Consider the following 15065-nt stretch of genomic DNA (forward strand, 5'->3'; position numbering starts at 1 on the left):
TATTTATCTCTCCATCCCAGAAGCACTTCATTTAATGTTTTTATCATGAGTATTTGCCTTTCCAAGTGTTGTCTGTAGCATGACATCCAGGAAAGCTGGAAAAGGTCTTTCCAAACATTTCACTGCTATTCGTTCCCTGAGCTTGCCCGTCCACCCCAAGCTGAGCATTGCTGCACTTTCAAGACCCCCTCTTCCTAGCTTTGCAGAGCATCAGACTTACGTGAAGTCTTGCAGAATAACTCTTGCAGGCTTAAATGGCACTTCAACATTCTTGTGTTGCACCACTTTCCAGTTGAGAATATTCTCAACATCTCCCTTCTTCACTAGGAACTCATCACAGTTACGGATCGCTGCTTCCAGTAGGACTCGAATAGAAAATGGCAGGTGTGCTGCATGGGTAAGAGGCAAGAAACAAATTCAGTTTTTACCTTAGGGCGTATGTCAGCAAGTGCAGAGTTCCACAGCTGGGGCAGATGGGTCCTCGAGTGCTGTCCCCATATTCTCACAAGGCTTTATCCCAAATTATCAGACACCCTTTTCTAGCCTCCAGCTTTGTCAGGAGGTCACTGCTAACTGACCTGTTCCACTCAATTCTTTGAGTAGATTTATTATCTCAGTCCCTGTGAGACAGTAGACATCTTTGCTGAAAGGACTCTTTTCCACAGCTCTTCCATCCTGCACAGCAATACTACTATGAAAACATGCTGTACTTGCCTTGTTTCTCTGCAGTTTCCCCTCACTCTTGCCACTGAACACAGCCATATAAATGCGCTAGAAAAATATAATTTTCTACCTGACATGTTTGAAAGCATAGCTTTAGTGGTCTAGACAGTCTCTTCTTCTCCAGAGATGAAGAATGAAACTGAACGGCAGTAAGACTGTGCATCTGCTAATCTTCTTTTACTTCAAGATAGAAATACTTATAGAAGGTGACACAAAATATTATTAGAGCAGTCCTGACAGCTTTACTACAAGCAATGGGTGTGAAGAAAAAAAATAAAAGTTACTTTGTGCTTCCTCTCCTGGTCCACTGTAATAATAGCTGTTTGATTTCTTCTCAGAATATTTACATTCAAAAATCTCTTGACAAGTTTGTCCCAACTTTCTACACAGGGCCCCTAAGACACAAAAGTCACTTAATCACAGTGAGATTTCATTACTGCTATCATAAAAAACCCCCAACTATTATTCAGGACACAGTCATTCAGAATCATTTGGAGGTTTCTGGTTGTTTTTTGTTGGGTTTTTCATTGTTGTTTCGGTTTTTTTTTTTAAATCTTCCCCCCATCCCCCCCCCCCCCCCGCCCCATTCTGTTGCTAAGTTATTCCATATTTCTGCTGGATAGTGAGAATTGCATCCTTTTGTCTTTAAAGAATCTGGAGCTCATCACTCTCGGAATCCTAGAATGGATCAACTGGTAATACCATACATGTATTTGTCTATTTCTTAAGACTCATCTCTGCTTTTCACACACCAAAGCCAACATAAATTGATTTCTCATTTACACACTATCTGAGCCTGCAATGGACATGCATTGCTGACGTTCAGAGAAAATGTTCCTCCTCTTGCTTCCTGCATTCTCCTTAATCACCTGTTTCCTTTTTGAAAGAGGAAAAATACCCAAACACAGCTCTAAGCTATAGATAATCACTTTCTAAGCCAGTGGCATGGATTGTAAGATTTTTACCAGTGCCACATGGAAGATGCCTAAGTACATTCAGGAGGTGTCAGAGGAACTAAAGAAAAAGCCTCCTCAGAAAGGGTTTTCTAGCCACTACTCTTTTTAAAGCTGAACAATCTTTCTGGATGATTCAGTCATACCAGTGTTAGGTCCTTTCCAGCCTTTCACAGTAGCACAGCAGTGTATGAGAAAACTTATGCTCTTAGTTTTGCCTAGTCCTCCTCAACCGCTCAAGAAAAACAAGACTGCTGAGTGCACAGCATGCTGAGAAAATAATACTGTGATCTTGCCAGTATTTCTACATTTCCAGTATTAAAATTTTGCTAAGATTTTGTTTTCAAGAACCATCTTTTGAATTCATAGTTCTCTCCAGAGACCAAATACCATCCAATGTTGCAATTGGACTCTTCAGGTTCTGTTCATCAATGTTAACGAAATGCTTTCCTTATGTTGTCAACGTACCATATCTCACATCTTCCAATTTGCTCAGATTAAAGAACTTCTTCAGAGGCTGTTTAGGGTCCAGTGGCTCCACAATCCGTACAAAAGGGTTGCTCATGGTTATTCAAGACCCTTAGTGTCCCTAAAACACAAAAGAAAAATCAAAGCCATTTTCACGATATCTGTCCCGCATACAAAGTACATGTCCCACAGTCCCACAATGTATCTATCCCACATACAAGGCCTGTACCAGACAAAAAGGTACTGCACAGTCTGTGTTAGTCATGCCCTTTCCCTTACAAATCTACTTGTAACATGTCCTCAGAGATAAAAGGTCTGCGGGAAGATAAGAGCTTTGTGAAAAATATGGATACACCACGTGGTTTACAAAGGAAGTTCAATGTCTGCATTATTCTTCTTTACGCTGCTTCTAGACAGCGCTTTGTGCCTCTGTGATCCATGAACCACCACGACAACATGGTCCCATTTCTTAAGTGACATTGGTCTAAAGCTAAAGACAGGCATTTGCATCCAAAATTAAAAACAATTCAACTAAAACAGAAAATATGATAGTTTTATTTGAGCCAGAAAGTGTTACAGACTAAGATTACAAACCCTGACTATCAGAGACGCAAGGAACCCTCCTGATTTCAGAAAGATTTGTTAGGGTCGCTTTAAAAAAAAAATTAAAGTAGACTTTATCATAAACATCATTTTAGTTTGAGATCTTTTCTTTTTTGTGGCTATCCTAATGGTTTACTGGATAGAGCATTCCACTGGGACCTAGGACTTTTAGGGTTCACTTATACAAGTTAAAGTTCCCCGAGATATTCCCAATATCAAGGCCAATTAGCATAGAGGGGCCTAAATTCACTCTAGAAACATCTCTCAATCTCCAGAAAAGATTAACTGCATGCAAACTGCCTAATGGAACAGTTCCTAGGACACTCTTAAGACCTGACTTCTGACCAGGGCTCTTTTGGGAGCACTGGCTTAGGCCAACACATGCCAAGGAGCAAGCTAGTGATTTAACAGTAAGGACAATTCTATTCCAGTGCCTGGCAGCATTCCCAGTCACGATTAAAATTTTTTTAGAAGAGAGATAATCACAGGCCTGATTTCCAGATCTGTTGTTGTTTTCCCACAGCACTGTTCCTGTCTTCATTCAAGTAACACTATCTTCCCTTGCCCCAGTTTTTCAAACAAAAAAAAACCAACAGCAAGGTATGAGATGCACATCCTTTGACAGGCCTTGGAGACTGTTTGGTGCAAAGGGATGTACAAAGTCCAGTATTTGTTAAAAACAGTTAATGCAAGGCCAAAGAGTGAATTAATTTATCTCACCTGTCAGTCTCATTGACTGTTCAGGGAATATTATTATATGGAATACATTTATGGAGGGTTTTTAAAGTATTCCAGCACAAATCACATTTCATGTATTTTGAAGGCAACAACCAAGTTAGAGGTTAGATTGAGATGGAGAGATAGCACAAATGGTGACAAAGGAAGGTCCAGGGTGTAAAGCAGCAAGATACTGTAAAAGAAACGAAAATTTCCAGAATTCTGTCCAACAAAACAATGGAAGTTTCTAGATAAAAAGCTGAATGCCCAGGGAAGGCAGAAAGGTAGGCAAATGAACAGACTGCAAACACCACCACCCCGCTCCAAACATATCACGTCTCACATTCCCATCTACAAGTTATTTTCTGAAATTCTTCTTCCTAGCTTTGCAGATACCCATCCTGCACACAAGCCCATCAATTTTTAGATGTCATCTTCCTTAAACAGCATGAACTACTCAGCTATTCCTCTTCTAAGCAAACTCTGTGCTTCTATGATTGAGCATGATCAAAATAAACTGCTTCCTTCCTCCCCTTGCCAGCTATGCTCCTGATGAGCTTTATTGTCTGCCTTCCAAGCTGAGACCTTTATTTTATGCATATCCACTTCTCATGGGAAAGTCCAAGGGTAGCTGAAGACAGAAAACGCTGGGATATCCCCTGACAGATAAAGCAGATCATTATTTTGATATGACCATAATGAGTCCACTGTACTCAGTTCACATATTCTCACTTAAGTATAAATTGCAGCTATAACATTTCCCATCCGAGTCAGCGTCTTGGCAAACCATAGCAGCAATTCAAGATGCTATAACACATTGTTTACTTGTTACCATTTCTTTGCCAGACATCACCCTCTTCCCCGAACACCACTTTTTTAGTTCACAGTATGAGATACTTCAGTACAAACTTGCTTTCATCAGTGAGTAACACAAATATGCCAAACTGTGGGGTGACCAAGGCCTAAACACACGTTCTATTCACCTGCCTGGTCACACTGATATGAACAACTCTGTTACAACCTTGTAAGCCATTTAGAATACCCCACAAAGAGGTAAAGTATGTAGAAAAAATACCAACTTGCAGCATTGCTGTAGCAATTTCACAGAGAGAGAAGCCTCAGTCATATCAACTACTACTTCCAGACAGCAAATTATAAACCAAGTGGCCACAGCACAAAACTCAAGCTAGTGATCTGCCAAAAAGATGCAAGGGAGCAATACTCTGCAGATTGAGTACACCAATATTTTTTAAGTAATCGCTGCAATAGATACAGATTAACTTGTGATTGCAGCACAGAACATTTATTCATGTTTTGCAGGCACTGAAATGTAAATATGCAAACAGGCTAGCACGCAGGGGAGCCGGCATCTGCCTGCCTGGGATTGGCGCAGTGCACAGGGTCACATGCATTGACCATGGCCAGTGCCACATGACCACGGTAATAGCTGATCACATGTACCAAAGAAAGCACTTTATCTTCTGCCTAACAACCTCAAAACTGTTCGCGTGGAGGTCACATCTGAAATGGGATTCCACACAGTGACCCTCAGGAAGACAGAAGTACAGATTAAGAGGTTTCTAGTGGTAACAGCCACTAGCCACCCACACAAACAGTGCTCATCCTGGCCTTGGAAAACAGCAGCAGCTCTAGCCCAAGCTCTTCCCCCTCTCCAATTATCCAGACATACGTTCTTTAGTGTTTGTGCAATTCTGGACACAGCCCTAGGACTCCAGGGGTTTCAGCTGACTGAAATCTATGAAAATGGTTCAACTGGGGAGCTAAAAAAAAAAAACAAAAAACAGAATCTCATTACTGGAACCTTCTCAAAGGGCTGCATGACTTGTATAAGGTGTACCAGACAAACAATAGCTTTATTTTAGCACTTCCTGGGCGTACTAATACAATTCTGTAAACACTGATAATTTGGCTTTTACTAATGCTGATCATCTTTAAATCTACACTCAAACTATCAATATTGTTTTCCACTCACATTGTTACATCAGTGCAGCTGCTTAGCACTATGCCACCCAGCTCCATCTCTTACCAGAGTATGCCTCGAATTAACTCACTGCACACCAGCTCATCACAGAAAGTCCGATTTCTGACTTTTCTCTCTCCCAGCTCCACTTCTCTCTCCCCCAGAGAAGCAAAAGTGCAGAAGGATTCTAACCACGAATACCAGGAGAGGCAAATTTATTTGGACGAGGTCATAACTTTCCAAATATAAAAAAAAAGCTGTTTTTTGTGCATGCAACATTTGCCCTTCAGAGTAGAGAATGAACCCTTGGCTCTAACAGCTGTTCCATGCTGCCTGTATCCCTAGATATGACACAGGAGGGTTCAAATTTCTCCGGCAACACAAGTTTTACATTGTGATACTAGAACAAAGCATTTGCACTAGCAAAATCTGAGTACAACAACATTCCTCACTTTATCTGTATTGAGTGAGTCAGCAAACTCAGCTTTTACCATGAGAGCTCAGATGTTTACTAGCAACAAAACATCAGTGCAAAAATGCCTACTGGCTGTACTGTGTGCATGGATCTCTATGGCAGCCTGAAGGCCACACCATTTGACGATCATTACATAGGAAGTATGCACAAGCCCAAGGGGACAGAAGGAAAAAGGTGTCTGTACCCTCCTCTTTGTCTTCTCTTAAAAGTTAATCAACTAAATCAAATACACTCAAAGCGTATTAGTCTCATGCGGATCTCCACAAAAAGGATTAAAGTATGTAACTAAAATAAAAAAAAAGGGATTTTAAAAAAAGAACATTCACGGGAGATTTAAACATATGTTGCATGTGTTGATTTCAAATCTTAAGTTGATGTAACTTTTCTGAGTGTCCAACATAAACACAGTACTAGTGACATCACAACACCTTCTATTGGAAAAGGACTCAGTTCAGTAATTGAGGTATTATTTAAAGCATGTTCTTGATTGACTGTGGGTCATGGACTCTACTTCAGACCCCTTTAAAAGCAGTAGGGTGACTTGGAACAATTTCAACAAGCTGACATTTTACTGAAATGAATGGAATTGAGAAAGCATCCTGATAAATCCTGTAGTTTTCCACTTGCAGAAATTATCTCATGCAGACCATAGAGAGGGAAAAGGTGCGCTGTTTAGCCTCCCACTATATCTAAGAGACTCTGAAGACACCAGAGCTGTTCTAGACATCACTTTAACATATTATTCTACTCTCTTTAGAGCTGCAGGAGAGCCTGAAGATGAAAATGAATACAGCTAATAAGGCCAAAAGCAACAATCTCTTTCACACCACTAAAAAAAAAATTATTTTTTTAAAACGTAACTGCTCTTATCTTCATTTGTTGTACCAGATCAATACCAGCAACAATATTGTTTTGGGTTTTTTTTAGGAATCTCAGGGGAGCCCACTCATCTCTCACTATCCAGAATAAGAGAAAACCTTAGCACATATTTTTCTGCTAAAATACATGCTGATAGTAAATCACGCTCTTTCTGTAGTATATGACATGAGTATTGACAAAAGACTTCTGATTAGTAATAATCACATTTATTACAGAAGTGCCTGAGGACAAACCAAGGACACAGATTTATTTTGTTTGACCTGCAGAAAGGAAAAAAAGAAAAAAAGCCCCTGGATGAGACAACTTCTGTCTAAGCTTCAGGCCATAAAGTAGGAACAGAACAGGCACAATCATTCAGCATTTTAGTACAGACATATTAAACTCACTCAGGGAAAGGGAATATGTCTCCACACTGCCTTTTCTATTCCATCTTTGGCTTCTTAGTTGTCTTTCAAATTATGCGAGGGTGCCTACGTTATTAACAGGAAAAGTTCATTTTAAGCATCTATTCATAAAACTAAACACCTAATAGCTTGACTAAAACAGATTTCAAGTAGTAAAAGCTCTTTTTCCTGGAGAGTGGGTAAATTCTCAGCCACCACTGGGAAGAACACACTCAGGAAAACAGCAGTTTAATTTGAACACTCTACCAGACACTAGAAACGCTACAAAAGGTTTCGCTCAGCCAAAGCAAAGATGGTATTTTATCAGCTATCAAGAAAAGGGGGAAGGCTTAGACTTGCCGGTACTAGCAGAAAATCTGTGAAGAAACTTCCAACTGAAAACTGGGAAAAGGAGAGGTGAGCTGGCAGGACTGCTATGATAAAAGCCCTCACCCGGTGATAAGGCAGAGGACATAGGGAACGCTCATGGCCTTGCTTGGAAAATACAGCATCTTCCACCAATGCTGAATCTGATCTTACCACCTTCCATTGCGATTATCATTCCTACTCCTACTCCCCCAAGTTATTTCCCTTAGTTTTGTCCACTCAACTGATTGACATCGTGTGTGTGTGTGCGCATGTGTACTTAGCTGCTAAGTATATGACAAGCACCTCTAAATAGCAAAAGCAAGTAACTAAAAAATCTAAGGGGGGCTGCAACAGAGCAGCAGGCTACCGAGTTGTAAATCCATAAAGACACTATTGAGCATGCATTTTCTGACATTACTAAGAATTATATATAGTCGAACAGCACTTCCTAAACTGAGGGCTATTGCTCAGTTCCCCAGCAGAAAATGAGTCCCTGCAACTTACACAGCTCTGTTCTTCTCATGGTTTGACATTCTACTCAGCAATGGGCCTTAATTAAAAATGTTGATGACTACTTCCAGTTTACCTAAGTTATAGATCACTTAGCCACGAACAAAGATCTCTGGCATGTAGGAACTTAGCAGGTCTAGCATGTAGGAACTTCTGTCCTATTGGACTTGCAGCATGCTCTGCGTATGCCTACCTTGCTTGAAAAGCAAGGAAGGAAAATATCCATGTTAAGCATGTTGCCAGAAGTCTGCATTTTTGATATGGAAAGACAACCTCTCCAGTATCACAGGTGTCTCCAGTAGTAAAACTTTGGTAAGCAAATCCATCCATAATTCAAGTCAGTTTTAAAAAAAAACCTAATACAGATGTTTGTGTGGTAGAAAAAAATTTTAGTTTAAATATCCAAGTTGCCTAAGAAAAATGTTTTTGTTACCCTGGGGAAAAAAAACAACAACACAACAACAAAAAAACCTACACACAAAAAAAACCTGGCAAAAACCCCCAAAAAAACCCCCACAAATGCCCCCAGCATTTGGCTAGAGTTCACCACCACTACTAGAACAAGCAGAGTCTTGTGTTATAACGTATCTAGCTACCCTTCCATGTGCACAGAACAGATGAGTACAACTACTGTTGCAATAAACACAGGTTTCTTGTTTTGATTAAGAGAAGCTCTTACTATTTAACACTTACTCTACCTGTGACAGATAAGGCCACTATATAAGAAATATACACTGCTGCATTGCTGTAAGCAGTCAGTGACAAGATTTCAGTGCTAAAAGAGATTTGAGAAAGAATCTTTGTGTTTCTCAGTTACACAGAGAAGTCCATCATTACATACAGATCCTTAAAGAGAAGTCCACTAACAATTTGATGACTGAGCAACCACTCTGCTGGTATAAACTACACCATTATTGCACACTGGAAGAAAATGTAGTAATAGGGAAAGAAGTTTTTTTTAAACACTCTCTAAGCAAAGTTTCAGAGAGCCCCTTTAAACCGTAAGGCTCAAGAGGAACTCTGTACTGGAACACAAACGGGACTCTGGATTGCAGACTTTACTTCTTTCTCCTGATGCCTAAAACTTTGACTGCAATGCTAAAATTTATTTATTCAGAGCCATAATGTGCTACACTTCCAGTGCACTGGACAGGTTACTAAGTGCATATTCCTATAATCTGTATATTTCACAGGCTGTCATAAGCATTCTGACCATTTCACTTTGTTAGCAGCTCTGTACTGCACACGTAGGAACTGAAGATTTAGTTCAGAGATCAAGGTTGTGAAATCAAACCCTTAGGTCTTAAAGTAACCCCAGCTCCAAGTGAGCTGGAAGTTTAGATGTGTGCCCAGTTCCAAGATGTGGATATTAAATTCTCTCAAATCATCCCTCTGGAAAGCCAAATGCTACCTCCTCTTTCACTTCAACACAGTTAGTTCACTTACTGCTTAAAGGACAGTCAAACACTTCTCTTGTATACATCTTGCCAGCTTTTGGTGACCCAGGCAAGCACACATATCTAGTATCCTCAGACAGCCTCTGGAACACAATCTAGCCTTACAGTTAACACAATCCAGATCCTAATTAAGCAGGCATAAGTGTTAAGGGAATGCTGTGTCAGCAGAGTCACCACTGAGTGTCCTAGTTAAAAAGTAGAGACTAATTTTCTTTTTGCTGCAGGAAAATGAGCAGTATTATGCCTGAGAATACAGGGAAGCTTATTTGGAGGTTACAGAACACTGAAAAATGAAGCCTTGAATTTTTTTTTTCCCCCTGAAAGAGCAACTCTGAACTTTAACCTACTTCCTACCTCTGTACAAACTTGCTGCTCATTTCCCCTATGTTAGCAGTCTTAGACTGTTCATTAACAAATATGCAGCATGGACCAGTTTTAACAAAGAACCAGCTTTTAGTGTTAGTAAAAAAACCCAACCAAAATCCAGTGTAACACACAGAAACACGTTCCCACCGATAAGTTAACATGGAAGCGCTGCAAGAAGTCTGGAACACAGAGAGTGCATACAAAGGTTTGGTCTGAAATTTGGGTTCAATTTCAGTAGGCGGGATTAAAAGACATCTCAGTATTGGTCTGTTTGTTTCAAAAGGCTCACATAAAGGGGGACAGGAACGCTGCACAGGTGCATGGGAAGGGGAAACAAAATAGGAGTATTGTGAATCAGCCCTCTACTCACGCCGTTACCATTGTACCAGCTCTGTAAACTGCTCTTTCTGCACCCCTAAAACTCCTTTTGTGCAACTTGTCATCTGAACTGTTTCAGAGCTATCAAAGATATGTAGGTGGAAGGAGTCCTTTCGGGATGAAGAACTGATGAGAGGATTACTACTGTTGTGAAATGAATCTGGCATGGTGGGGAAAAAGTCCTAACTTTTCATGCTATTTCAAGACAAATCCTGAATTTGTGCTCTGGAAATAATGAAAGATAATTTTCTCACAACAAAAATTGCTGCCTACAATTGCAGCAGCTATTCAACTGTTCATGTAGACAAATCCAGCTTTCAAACACCCATGGCTTCGGTCTGTAAGCAGAACAAGTGTGTATCTGACAAGATTTCATCAAGTCCAGCTAGCTGTTACCAGAGTTCACTAGCCAAGCTCCCTGGGGACGCAAATTAAGTTTCCACAAAACATTTTTAATTCAACCAGCTTTTTCAGAACAGTTTTCCACAAAAAGGCTGGGGGGGGGGGGGGGGGGGGGAACCAACAAAAAAACCCAACCAAAACTAAACAACCTCTTTCACAAGCTTCTGGACTCCTGACCCTAGAATTGTGGGATGTCCCAATTCCTGCAAGGAAGTACCAAATACCTAGAGGAAATCTTCTGAACTAACCACTCCCTAAGGCAGCACTGAAGGCAAGAGCCCTGAAAAATTCTTACATCCTATCCACATAAACAGAGCAGACTTGAAATTAAGCCTCCTCCCTACCTTCCCTCTGTTTCAAAAGAAGGAAAGGGACCACTCTTCAATTCATATCCTTCCAGTGATCTTAAGTGGATCGTTACTCCAGGGAGGGAGAAAATTTCCAGCTATTATGTGGTGAAATCCTACACTGAGAGTCTATGTTGGAAAACACTAGCAAAAGATATTTGCTGCTATTCTTACTATTTAAATATCAATAATATTTCTTCTGTGTTTTTCTGCAATTACTGTTTCAGCTCTTCCACCATTACTATAGAAATTTCATTGAATATCAAAGTGGGAGTGTATTACCTTCTGGCTAAAGGGAACCAAAGAGAAAGAAAGGTGCCAAGTTACAAATGTGGTACGGCAAAAAATGCAGTTTGAAAGCCCTAGTCTTCAGTTCAGAGGTAGTCTGCATGATATACTCTGCAAAGAACCGCTAAGTGATCAGACTTTCATACACTGAAAACCTCTTCAGGAAATTCCTCTATCTTATAAAGTCCAGGATGAGTAAAGTATTGACAATTTTCCGAGTAACTCCTCACACACACCACAGATCCTGGAGGGCACAAGAGTCAGCTGCACTTCCTACTCTACGCACATTAAATTCTTCTTACTTTCTTTGAAGAAGTAACAATCCCCAGAAGTTTATTAGGCCATTCTGATGGAGCACAATTGCTTTTAAGCAAAGCAATACTAAATAAACATTCCAGTGTTACTATTTCTCTAGGGTGGTCTTCCTTTACTTCGGTATTGTGGATTGATAATGAGCCAGTATGAACAATAGCAACAGCACTGAGTGCTCAGAGATATTAATTCAATTCCAATCGTTTGGCAAGAGAATCCTCTGTTTTAGACCAAGTTTCCTGCTGATACTAAAGAATACTGAAGTCCAGACTTCTCCGTCTTTTCCTCCCCTCTCACACCTATGCTAGCTTTAGAGGTGGAAACCAAGTATCAAAGTACAACCTCCAGTTAAAAAATAAGAGGAAACTATGGTGGTGTTATGAAACATGGCAATGCGCTGAACAGATACACAGGGACTAATACAAACATATACCTAATCCAGATTCTGAAATCGGGCATCTCCACAGCCACAGTCCTCAGCCAGGTTAGGCTACAAGGCAAATATCTGCATGTGTGCTACAACATCCATGACTGTTATTGTTATGGAGCACATGCACCTGCTGTCTGTGCCATGAATGCAAAACAGATGATTTTGTCACCCAAAACAAAAACCCAAAACTATTAAAACCTGTCACTTTACCTTAATATAGGCTTCACCTTCTAATGCTTTTCTTCCATCCCTTCTCTATCTTACCTACTTATGTTGCAGTTTTATTGGGGTTTTGCAACACAGCAGGGTTGCTGTGTGCCTGATATGTACACGATGCACTATCCTCTACTATTTAGATACTACTGCAATACCAACAGACAAGGCTGGAGTTGTTCCAGTAGGAAAATTAATGAAAAAGCTTTGCCTAGATGAGGATAGGGCAGCACAACTTCTTTTCCATTCCCGCTCTTCTCCTCTAGCTAAATCTATTCTTCTTTCTCAGCTCTGCAAAAGCTGACTCCTGTACCTGGTGTGAACAGGTTCAAAGCCGGGTCTCGGAGAGACCAAATTTCGGCCAGCCGGGGCCTGGCCCGCCGCTCCGCTCCCTGCCCCCCTGCAGCGCGGCGCGGAGGTCGCACAGCCTGCTGCTGCTCGGAGATGGTGTCACGAAGCCGCCCGCTGGGCTGCTTTGCGAGAGCCGCCTTCCCCCCCACAGCACCGAGCCGCTCCAACGCCCACGTCCAGCCCCCACTCCGTGAGCCGGGGCCGACCACCCCCGCCGCCGCCGCCGGGAGGCGGCACGATCCCCCATCCCGCCGCCGGGCCGGCCTGGCCTGGCCTGCCTTGCCGCCGATCCCCGCTCTCGCCCGGGCCCGCACCCGCCTGAGCTCTCCCCCCGAGGGGCGCCCCTCAACCCCCCACCTTCCCCCGCGGCCGGTAGGGCCCGGCGCCGCCGGGGAAAGGGGGCGCCGCGGCGGGGGAAGCGGCTTCAAGGCGCCCGAACCGTCGCCACCGGGTGGGAGGGAGGGAAACGGCGGCCGTGCCCCGCCGGGGCCCGCACTCACCAGGGAGCAAGGAGGAACAGACCGCCGCCGCTGGCCGTCAGGGGCCGCCAGGCGCAGGGAGAGAAGAGGTGGGGGCGGGCTGGCTCCGCCCCGCCGTCCTCAAGGCCGGCCGCGGCGGCATGACGGCCGGCCGGCCGAGTGGAGAGGCAGGAAGCGGGAAGCGAGGGAGGGCCGACCGGCCGGCCGGCGGGGGTGCGGTGCGGGCCAGGCCGGGCTGGGCTGGGCTGGGCTGGGCTTCCCCTTCCTGCTCGCAGCCCTGGCCCGGGGTCGCCTCTCATGGAGCCGCTGTCTTTCTGAGCCGGCGCCTCTCCCCGGGGGGGACGAGGCGAGGGAGCTCTGTTCTGTGTGGAGGGGTGGCCCCCGAGGTCAGGGGGTGGGCAGGGTGGTGGCATCGGGGCCGAGGCCGGATAAGGTCAGGCCTCTGCTGCAGGCCGAGCCATGGCAGAGGCAGGCACTGTAAAATAGGCAGCGGGGCGCGGGCTGTGGTGTGCTTTGCACGTGCTGTGAGTGCTCCGTGTGCTCTCTGCCTGTGCGCTTGCTTCGGCTTCAGAGGGGGTCCAAGAGTCCCGTCACTGAGGCCAGGACCTGGAAACGATGGTTGAACGGGTCTCACTCAGGTTACCGCCTGATATGCAGGGCTGCTTCCTCATGGCAGCGTGATAGGGTCCTCAGGTTGCCTCTCAGGGCTTGGGGGAGAGCTCACTGGCCTGGCTGTTCGCAAAAACAGCCTGTTACTTATAAACTGGTCAAGATCAATATCGTGACGCCAATATTGAAGAACAATGTCAGAGTACAGAGTAACCTAGAGGACCCATTCAACATCACCCCCACAGCCAAGTGCTACAGGGTGTTTTTCAGTGTCCAGCATGCCCACAATAGAACAGCATATGGTTTAGGCCTGAATAAAGTCAATTAAAAAGCATCTAATTCTAGGAAAATCATTAGATAAATAGGAAACAGGGAGTTAAAGATACATGGGAGTTGTGTGGAAAGTATAGATGTGTCTCACAAGTCTGGAGAAGGTCTTGGAAACCTGGAGAGTGGCTAGGAGAATTGCTAACCACTGAGAGTCGGAGCTGGAGGAAGAGACGACTAGTAATGTTTTGTTTTTTCCCTGAAGAAAGCTCAGGCTAAGAGCAAACAGGGCTACTTGCTGGCTTTGCTGCAGAGGAGCAGGTCTCAGATGAGCAAGCTGATGCAGACAGTGAAAATGAAAGTGCTTTTCTCTGCTTGGAAAGAAAGATGAAACCTAGAAAATGCCCAAGGTGGCTCTCCTGGTTGGTTGCGGGTTGGATTCTTGCACACCGACCTGTGCTGGCAGATCCTCCTGCCTACACGCTGTCCAGCTGGAACTTGCAGACCAGGGAAAATCAGTGGTAGGATCTCAGGGTCTAGCAAACAAGACACATTGTGTAGGGTTTTTTTTTTAACTAAACAGTGAAATCCTGGCTTTGGCACACCTGCTACTGATTTTACTGGTACACTTAAGGCTTCTAGGGCCGCTCTGTAGTTAAACCTACTATTCTCTTACTTGATACCTCTAAATTTCCTGTCATCTACAAAATACAGTACTTTTGAGTTATCATTCAAAATCTTTTCCAGGTTGGCCTGTTTTCTGTTCAGCATAAATATCTCGTGGAATAATTCACATGCAGTAAGTTCTCTTTTTAGAATTGAATGAGTTTTTAGAACATATGATTTGCTTAACAGATGGTTAACTTGGACATGAAACTGGACATTCGTTCATAATATTCTTTTCAAACCTTTGGCCAGAGAGGTTCAAAAGACTGAGTTTTTCAGAATGAAGTCATATTTGTAGTTTGGCAGTGGAAGGAGAAGGCCCATGTTTTCTTCAGGACACCAGAAAATAGTAGATGACTCTGGTGGTATAAGAAGCCAAAGAATTTCTAAAACCTCTTAGTGCTTTCCTTAGAGTTTTAGATGTTTCATTAATTGATAG

At 43.1% G+C, this 15065-nt stretch overlaps 1 protein-coding gene across 1 annotated transcript in view; it reads right to left on the bottom strand.

The window, feature by feature from the left end:
* ACO1 (aconitase 1) overlaps window positions 1-13199 on the bottom strand; it is a 37938-nt gene extending 24739 nt beyond the window's left edge. Inside the window, exons 1-3 of the mRNA XM_076361933.1 lie at window positions 13106-13199; window positions 2145-2265; window positions 221-389 (exon numbers count right to left, since the gene is read on the bottom strand). Coding sequence (XP_076218048.1) covers window positions 221-389; window positions 2145-2241 — 266 coding nt within the window. The 5' untranslated portion in view covers window positions 2242-2265; window positions 13106-13199. The remainder of the gene's footprint in view (window positions 1-220; window positions 390-2144; window positions 2266-13105) is intronic.
* Between the last annotated feature and the right edge of the window lie 1866 nt (window positions 13200-15065).

This window comes from Aptenodytes patagonicus, chromosome Z, assembly GCF_965638725.1.
Source record: "Aptenodytes patagonicus chromosome Z, bAptPat1.pri.cur, whole genome shotgun sequence".
In the NCBI taxonomy this organism is placed as follows: Eukaryota; Metazoa; Chordata; class Aves; order Sphenisciformes; family Spheniscidae; genus Aptenodytes; species Aptenodytes patagonicus.